Source organism: Panicum virgatum, chromosome 7K (genome assembly GCF_016808335.1).
Source record: "Panicum virgatum strain AP13 chromosome 7K, P.virgatum_v5, whole genome shotgun sequence".
Lineage (NCBI taxonomy): Eukaryota > Viridiplantae > Streptophyta > Magnoliopsida > Poales > Poaceae > Panicum > Panicum virgatum.
The window spans coordinates 8,495,641-8,505,513 of NC_053142.1; the positions used below are offsets into that span (position 1 = coordinate 8,495,641).

The 9,873-nt window shown below is 47.2% G+C and overlaps 1 protein-coding gene across 1 annotated transcript; it reads right to left on the minus strand.

Annotated features, from left to right (window-relative positions):
• Positions 1 to 2,622: 2,622 nt before the first annotated feature.
• LOC120639723 lies at positions 2,623 to 4,019 on the minus strand. The gene has a single exon (XM_039915605.1). It carries the CDS (start codon positions 3,933 to 3,935, stop codon positions 3,132 to 3,134), a length of 804 nt encoding a protein of 267 aa, XP_039771539.1. The 5' UTR covers positions 3,936 to 4,019; the 3' UTR covers positions 2,623 to 3,131.
• Positions 4,020 to 9,873: the final 5,854 nt, after the last annotated feature.

The window sequence follows — 9,873 nt, forward strand, 5'->3', positions numbered from 1 at the left end:
CAGCTAAAAATAGCTGTTTGTAGGAGCGGATATCTTGACTGTAGGGGCGGGTGAATTAAAAAACAAAACAAAAAAACCGTCCTGCCGGCCGCCGCGCCCGGATCCAGCAGCTCTGCTGCTCCGCCGGATAGTGACAACCGTTGGCTCCGCCCGCTGTCCGACGCCACCTCCTGCCGCTCGCGAGCTCCGTCGTCCACCACCCCGGTGGCGTCATGCGGCGGCCAGGAGCAGCGCTGTCGGGCCGCGATGCCGTTCACCCCGCCACCGTCTGCCCCGTGGCCGCCGCTCCCGCCCGCCCGTCGCGCCTGATGGGGCTGCAGGGGGGAGGCCGCGCGCCCGCCGTGACGCCATCGGACCCCGAGCGCCGCCGCCGAGGGCCGCGCCCCGCCGGCTGCAGCACGAGGCCCGCTCCGCCGCACCTTGCCGGCACCCGCGCGAGGCCCGCTCCGCCGCCGCCGCCGCAGATCTGAGCCAGGCCGTGCTCCTCAGTGGCGGAGCTACGTTACAAGTTCCGTCTACCACCGCCCTCAATTTCCGTCTACCTCCGCCACTGGTGCTTCTGCTCGGCCTCCCGCACAGCCTCCGCCCAGAGGGCTCCCGCGGCGCTGCGCCTCGCGGTGCCGGCCTCGTGTGGCCCTGCCTCGCGCCGCGGTCCGGCTCCACGCCGCGCCTCGCGACGCCATAGCCGTGCACCGCCATGCGCCGCGCTCCTGCACCGTGCCGCGCGCCGCTGTAGGTCGCATCCCCACGCCGCGCGCTGCCGCTCACTGCTCGCCGCCGCAAGCACGCGCCCCTGCTTGCCGACCTGAAGGGATAAGGGAGTGATGGGTGAGAGGGCGAGAGATAGAAGTGAGAGGCTTAAGAAGGTGGGAGACACAATAAGATAAGGTGGGGTGGGAGACTGAACCCGCCCGTACAAATATTATTTGTGGGGGCGGGTGACGTCTCCGTCTGCCCCTGAAAATGGACCTATTTTTAATAGCGGTCGAGGGGGTGATCCGCCCCTAAAAATGTATTTTTAGGGGCGGGTGGGTTGCTACAGTAACTCTGGTCTATTTGTAGCAACGGGTTACATTTTGATCCGTCTCTAAAAAAAATTTGAGGCGTTGCTACAAATCATTTTTGTAGTAGTGCAGCTCAGTATAATCCACCACCAGTGTAGTTGAAAGGAATTGGTGCTCGTAGTCTCTCAGGGGTGAATTAGGCAAACTTAAAACCTTAACCTATAGCTACAACTAAAATGGACAAAAATATAAACTAAAATATGTTATCTTGATATGCAACTATGGTTCATCTAGTGTGAAACCCTCAACCCAAAATAGATTTTGCAACTTATAGCCAACCCTAACTTGGTGGTCCTCTAAGAATATAAAGGCACACAAGTTGCAAATATGAAAGGTGGAAACATAAAGGAGGAGATGAGGGGAAGCAAACTCTTGACGCAAGGGTTTATCCTCTGATATTGGTAGGTGCTAAGCCACCCCTAGTCCATATTGTTGAATCACTCAACAAGAGCATCGCTTCTCGGCAACCAAGTCTCTTCTGGGGACCCCTTGATTCGCCACAAAGGCTAGGCGACCAAGGCTCACGCCAAGTTCTCCGGTCACCTTGATCCCGCTTTCTACTAAAGAGCTTCTCCACGAAGGATGAGCGTGTCCACATCCCCCGCACATGATCGTCGACGCCGCTCCACACTAAGTTGGAGGATTGAAGACTTGCCGGCGTGTCTCCAAGACTCCAAGGGGGCAGCACACCTTGAATACAAGTGCGGTTCACTCTAGAACAAACCACAAGGTAGCAACACCTTGCTCTCACTCTCTCAAGAGCTAACCTAGCACTAACACTCTCATGGAATGTGCTAAGTCTTAACGATGTGATCACTAAGCTCAAAGTTGAATTGGATGTCTTCTTCAGTGTGTATGGGGTTCCTCTTGACTCCAGTAACCTCAAATAACCCGAGGTGAGGCCTATATATAGGCTAGAGGGCAACACATAGCCGTTCTGCCAAAAAGCAGAATATGTTGGTTAAACCGGTCGTAGCCGTCGGTTTAACCGATCATACTTAGCCTGCTACTAGCCGTTGCACTGGCCGTTGAACTCCATCTGCCTACTTCAACTAACGTCATTGCACTGACGCCTTGTACAGGCCCCGTCGGTTTAACCGATGCTAAAAACTTGTTCTCCTACTACTTGACACGCTCTTTGGACAATGCCAGTACCATTGCACCAATGCTTCTGATTGCACCGGCGGTTTAACTTGTGCCTCTATAATTTTCTTCACTTGATCGTCATGTTGCCTCAGCAATGCACCGACACTAAAGCCCTTGTAGTGTCAGTTCAACCAGTGCTACTGACGAGCACTACACTTGATCAACGTTGCACTTCATCAGTGCATCAACCCATTGTTTTTTCATTGCATCGGTTTAACTAGTCGACTCTTTTCAGTTGCAGTTTTCCAATTCGTCATGGATATCATTTGAATACCTTAAATATATTCTCTCTGGATTTTCACTATAATTTGGACACCTTTGACAGTGATTTGGACTCCATCCATTGGACCTAGAAATCCTAAAAATTTGAGCTCACAAATTTGTTAGTCCCATTGATTATATTGTCACACAATTAAAAAAATCACATATTATAGCATAACAAGGTCATTTTCCTTACACTAGTATTCATGCTTATGCATGAACCAACCAATCTTACAAATTGAGGGACACCAGAACACACTAGGTGCTGGCCTACTGCACTGATCTACTTACTGATCAGTGGCATGCATGTGCGTGTCTTGCATGCATGCCCCCAATCCCTTTTGCTCACTTTTCATCATTTGCCAAAGCAAGGAAACTCACAAGCACCGACTAATCACTAACACTTAACAAAAAGTGGACCATATATAACAACATGAACAAGACTCTCTCCTGCCTTCAACATTTGCTTGGACCTTCCAGACCACACGACGCGTGGTGCCACGTGTCATTGGTCCTTCCAGACCACACAACAATTATTCCACACTTAAGCCACCACTAATAATGACAATTAACTGATTAAGCCCCTCATGTCAATCATGGCATGATGTGTGATGGATGTACCCGTCCCCACGAAGCAGCAGGGGCCGTGCACGCGTGCAGCTACATGCAGAAGGGGCTCATGTGAAACGACGGAAGCGCGTGCGCCGCCGGCGGCGGAGGCCCACCGCTGCAATTGCTCTCCGGCGACGATGAGCCTGCCGAGGCTGACGAGAAGGAGTTGGAGCCGTCGGTCTTGAGAGGGCTCTGGTGGCCGGGGTTGAACGGCGGGATGTCGGCTGGCGCGGCTGGGGGCGGGTGGCGCCACCTCGGGAGCGGCCCGGCGAGGAGTAGCGTCTGGAGCAGTGGCCCGGCCGACACCACGGCCTCAACCAGGCGCCCCTTCTCGGGCAGCCGCCGCGCGAGCGCCATTTCCAGCTCGGTGTCGTCGGCGCCGGCCGCGGCGTCCGGCGCGTGCTCGTCCGTGACGGCGGCGGTGGCGGCGGCGGCGCCTCGTCCGAGAACGCCGGCGTGGAGGCTCGGCGTAGGCGCCGCCGCCTGGGCCTGGTGGTGGAGTAGGAGCAGGAGGGAGTGGCAGTGTCGCCGGAGCTCGGCCCGCTCGGAGGCCGCGGACGCCACGAGCGCGGCGAGCCGCGCGGCCTCGGACTCCATGCGCCGGAGCTCCGCTTGGTGCGCGGCGTGCGACGCGTCGAGCTCCGCCAGCGCGCGAACCAGCGCCCGCCGGAGTTCTGACGCCGTCGACAGGCCACAGGAGTCCAGCTGCTGGCCGCCGCCGCCAGAGGAGTCGTGGTCGTCGAACGGAGCGCCGGCCATGTAGTCCCACGCGTAGGCAAGCGTGGCGGCGCCAGCGGGGGGCTGGAGCTGGTGGCCGCCGTGGAGCAATGGGTGGCCGCCGTGGTCTTCCATACACGAATTTTGTTGTGTCCGGGTTCAAGGGTATTGCCAAATTGTGGGATGATGGCACTATGTCATGGTGTGTGTGTGTGTGTGATCTTGGTTTGGTTGTAGTGGTAGGGTATATATAGGACAACTTTTTTTTTTGAGGGAGGACAACTTTTTTCTGGGTTTCTTATTGTCCTGTTTTTAACTCTTGGTGGTGCATTTTGTGAGTTGAAAAAAGTTGTGGGGGTGTTGGTATTCCTTTTTTTTTTTGCTGTGTCACTAGAAGTCTAGAACCTGCCTTTCCAGTCTCCACATGTGTGGTATGAGGTGTTTATATTGCCGGTTTCTACATTTTCCTCTTTTGTGCGGATTCCCGAAATGTCACGATATTCATCATGGACTATTTCTTTCAAATAGAAAAATGGTTTCACCTGAGAAAATACCATGACAGGATGGGCTAACATTTCCATATATATTCATAACAGTGACAGCAAATTGTAGATTATTACTTCAAATAGTATATGCATAATTTCATATTAATTCACAGTGCCTGTCAACATTTCTTGGAATATCGGCACCACCAAGGGTTTGTACAAAAGGTCAAATCAAACTTAAAATAGTAATAAATATTTGGATCTTAAATATTTGGAAGTTAGGTTTGTACGAGAGTAGGGCAGGGATTAATAGGAAGTTAGAGCTGTGGAGACGTACGTTAGAGTCGAAAGGGTTCAGGCTTAGTAGGACCAAGACTGAGTACATGATGTGCGATTTCAGCACAACTATGCATGAGGGTGGAGATGTTTGTCTCGATGGGCAAGTGGTGCCCTAGAAGGATATTTTTCGGTATTTAGGATCGATGCTACAAAAGGATGGCGACATTGACGAAGATGTTAGGCATAGAATCTCAGCTGGCTGGTTGAAATGGCGTCAAGCTTCTGGCATCCTCTGTAACAGGAGGGTGCCACAAAAGCTAAAAGGCAAGTTCTACAGGACAGCGATTCGCCCGGCGATGTTATATGGTGCTGAATGTTGGGCCACAAAAAGGCGACATGTCCAGCAACTGAGTGTAGCAGAGATGCGGATGTTGTGGTGATTTTACAGGCACCCAAGAAGGAATAGAGTCCGGAACGAAGTTATTCGGGAAAGAGTAAGGGTGGCACCAATTGAGGAGAAACTTTACCCAACATCGGTTGAGATGATTTGGACATATCCAACGGAGGCCTCCTGAGGCGCCGGTGCGTAGTGGGGTTCTAAAGCGTGTCAATAAGGTAAAGAGGGGTAGAGGTAGACCTAAACTCACTTGGGACGAGTCGGTTAAGAGAGACCTTAAGGATTGGAATATCTCTGAAGAGGTAGCTTTGGATAGGAGTGCTTGGAGACTAGCTATCAGCGTGCCGGAACCGTGACCTTTGTGTGTTTTAGGTTTCATCTCTAGCCTACCCCAACTCGCTTGGGACAAAAGGCTATGTTGTTATTGGTGTTGTTGTATCTTAAATATTTGGAACATGCTTTGATTATGCACCTTTTGCTTTAAACATTGGAACTTTGTGAAACCATACTATTCTTCGTGAAAATATTATTTTTTGTATCATTTCAAATTATAGTTAGTTAATCAATTACTGCTTAAAAGACATCAGTATATATTCTACTATATTGAAGTTGGTGATGAAAGTTACACTTCAATGATTGTGTTAGTATCTATTATGATTGTCAATGGAGGGATCGATTGTATCTAAGAGCACCGGAGCAAATCAATGTGGTTTGTTCAGTCACTATCTTGCAATAGATATGTTCAATATAAAAGTTAGAAGGGATATTAGTTAACATTATGTTCTCAGCTCCTTTCTCTCTTTCTGTAGTTTCAAATATCTCAAAAGTCATAACAACTTGTTTCTGTAATGCCATAAATATGTATTACTAAATCAGCTAGCTGGGGACTCTTTGACTATATACACTTTATTAGTGGTGTATGAGATCAGGATGCCTATCTTTTAGTGGATGTTTTCAATATATGGGACGAGTTCATGAATCCTTGAGGACGGCCTAGTAGTCTTCTCGGGATTTTTCTTGGTTTGATTATTGTCACTTTCACATGTGTCTCATCTATGCATACTATGGTGGTCACTCATCTACCGAAGCATCTAACGATAATTAACAACCAAATGCTTTATATGAATTGACCTGTCACAGTTTAGTTTGAGACGTCGAAATCAGAAGTGATGTCAACTAGAAATTTAGAGAAAGAATAATTATGTTTGCTTCAGTAAATTTCACTTTGTGCAGACACAAATTGGAAATGGATCAAGCATAGTTGTTTTTTAACTTGAAATCTTGAATAGTTGGTCAAGATCGTTTATAAGATTCTCAATTAGGGTTGGAAAATGTTTCACTTTATTCAGTCCAATCGAAGCAAAATCTGAACTCAATTGACACTTTTTTCTTTCTTGAAAACATGCAGGAGAACTGCACGCGAGAATATTACAGACTACCGAGGCACGGCTACTATATTTTGAACCTATGCTGTACTCAATATACTTAATATGCAACTGTTAACATGGAAGCTAAAAATTACTCATGAGCCTAAGTTAGAACTTATTCAAAAAGAACTTTTTTTTTGTCCTTCTAACCTTTGTTTCTGTTCTCCTTTTTCCTCTTTATGCAATGCGTGCATGAATCCTATGTTTCCCACAAGAAGGGAATCCAAGATGGGAACTATATACCATGCCATCATGCCCTATCCAATCATGCATCCTGGTCCTAGGTTCTGCCTTCTGCCCCTATGCAGAAGATGCATATCTCTAATGATATCATCCAGGCAAAGTCATCTTCATCCCTGCCAAACTTTAGCTTAAATACTGCAGCTGGAGAGGTAGTTGTTTACCTGTTTGGCATCTAGGGAAGGCAGGGAATTATGCTGCAAGTGGCTCAAATGTGAAGCGTCTTTCTGATCTAACCTGTAGCAACAAGAAGCTATAAAGAGGCAAGCATGTCTGTATCATTAATTGCATCCAACTTCTGATACATCACTTTCACAGGCACCAACTTCATAGAAAAAGATGGACCAAACTAAAGCTGCAAGCTAGCAAGGCCAGTACACACATATATAGTATCTCATATCTCTGACTTGGGGAATGTCCGTATGTGCATCTGCATGTGTAGTTGTGAGTTGGTAGGCAGCAGGGGTGCTTGTCAGGTGGAGCTTCAGATGACCTGTGGCACATGCATCTTGACATCAAAGTCTCCCTGTCTAATATGGAGAGGGAGTCAGATTACATAGCTCCTAGAGCTCCAACCCCTTGGAAAATGGCTGATGGGCTTTGTTGACAATATAGACCATTTGGTTTAATTTTAGTTTTATTCCCTTTGATTTAATACTTCCCTACATAGATTGTATTATGTTGTTAGGACCCCCTATGTTTGATTTGGTGGTGAGCTAGCTACTCTGTACTCGTAGTCGTAGACAACCCTCTAACGGGTAATGTATCAACATGTCCCACTAACGAGTGGACCCGACTCCATCCTTGAGATATTTTTTCTTTCCATCATCTTGAATATGTCTGACGACACATGATGAGCTGTAAGCGTGTGCTACTGTAGCCATCGCAGACAGAGTTAGGAGCAGGGTCGGCTTAAATAACGAAAGGCGCGGGGGTGCAACGAGAGCCAGCTTCAGGTCAGACCCTTGCAGCAACAGTCATGCAAGAATCCAAGAATTGGTTTGGTACAGCTGACTCTGCTAGGAAGTCTGGGAAGTCCATGCATGCAGCATCTCCCTTCTTCAAAACCGACTGACTTAATTTGATTCTGTGGTATACACAGCTGGGACGGTTCGTTGTGTTTCCGTTGAAGAAACAAGAGATACGAAAGGAAAAACTGCTGTACGTAACACCGTAAGGACAAATAAAAACTGTAAGCAGAAAAATCAATATTGCGTTGGTGGTATAAGAATAACATATTTGTTTGTCTAAAAAAATTGTCCTCACACTCACACACAACAATTGTAAATTAGTTTCCGCAGATTAATAATTTCATTAAACAATTTTCAAATAACTCCGATCCGATCCTCACCCAAAAAAATTAATAAACAATATTCAACACACCTAGTCCTAACTAAGATAGTCGTAGAAGCCTGTTCAATGATGGATTGCTAATAATCCGGAGTATTCTATATATTAGTCCAGTTAAGATATGAACATAATTAAACTTTAATGTGTCATATGTGGCAGTGAGCTAGGAGCCCATTCATGAAAAAATCGTCATCATCATCTTTTGTTGTATAGCGTCCAGCTCATCGGCTGCCCCATTTGGCCCATGTCTCGTTTATTTTCAGAGTAAAGTTGAGAACCTAAATTGAGCCCCTATTTTCCATGCTATTTAGGTAGCTTCTACACTTATATACGAGGCTCTAGACTACGTATTCCCTATTATTTCAGCAGTATTTGAGGATGACCTGTCTCAGATTACCACTACCGTAGTTGCATGTACATGAATGCTAGGAAGCTATCCCTTTGACCTTTTTGGATTGGCATGTGCTGGTTATTTCCACTTAATTTTTACAAACGGATTGGCAAAGCTGTCACTTTGTTGTAACATTATCATAACAAAGAAATGATCTAGTTATAAGAAGAAAAAAAATCTTTCCCAAAACCCGCAAAAATAGGAGGCAATAACCCAACCACACCTCTTACAAGTCACAACTTGCTAACCACTACCACAAGGGTTTTAAGAGGAGAAAATAAGCATGACCACACAACCACATAATTTTTTAAGTAGGAGGAGACCAACCAAAAATCTAATACGGCTAGGAATATATTCCTAGACAACAACTTGTAACCCCTACCAAACTCAACTCGTGGGATGACAATTTCACTGGGTCATACAACACACTCACACACCCCAATTCACATTGGACTGCTTCAATGCCTCATAGGGTCTACGGTCTATCCCTTTGCTAGTGCAGCACTATATTTACACAAATCCCCCCCTCTGTAGGTAGTTGGGACCGACCCATGGCTGTGCTTAGGAGCTACAATACGGGTCTGTGTAGAAAAAAAGGCCTCTTTTCAGGTATAATAGCCCACATCGCTCCAATCAGCCCATTTAAGGTCCTGCAAAACCCATACTACTCATCGACAACATTTTGTGGGATGAAATCACCGAGGATGAATATTGTTTAAAAGGCTGAGGATGAAATTTTGGATCTACATGAAGAAAGGAGAAAAAAAAACACTTGGAAAAAAAAGAAAACTAACAGTCCGTCAAGGCAAGCCGGGTGTTGCTATAGCCGACAATCCCACTAGCTATCACCTGAAAAAAATTAATTATAACGGATTAGATGGGCCATCCGCACAATAACTGAGATGCCCATGGGGCTAGGACCTTATGATGAGTGATTGAACAACACAGTGTGCGTGTGACATTTCTCTTGGTTGGTGTCGTTGCAGGTGATAGGTGGAGACAAAACATGCGGCGACGTGTGAAGAATGAAGATATGATGCCACGCCGATGGACTAAGAGCGGTGAAGGGTGGATCAAGACTTGCGTTCGAGGGATCTGAGATCGTACGGTGTATGTCTACTGTACCTGACGACACAGCGAGAGAACGTTGGTGGACGGTTTCTTAGTTAAGCCACAAAACCAAGATCCCGGACGTTCGTTGCGGCGGACGTGGCCGAAGACGGGGACAATTGTCGATCACGAGAAGATTCCGGATCGTCGTGCTGCGAGATCACGGGACGCCATGGTGCTAGATGGAAGGATCGCGGACATCGAGATTGTTTGCCGTGGAGGATGATATTGCGTGATACGCGCCGATTACGTTAATTTGATTTACGTAATGGAAAATTTGTAATTTAGGTAGTGCCACCCTATGGGTTATAAATATGTGGCACCTAGGATTGAGGGGTATGCGTTTTAGGGTTTTTGGGGCGTTTGCTACAGTAGCCGCCGTGAACAGTTCTGC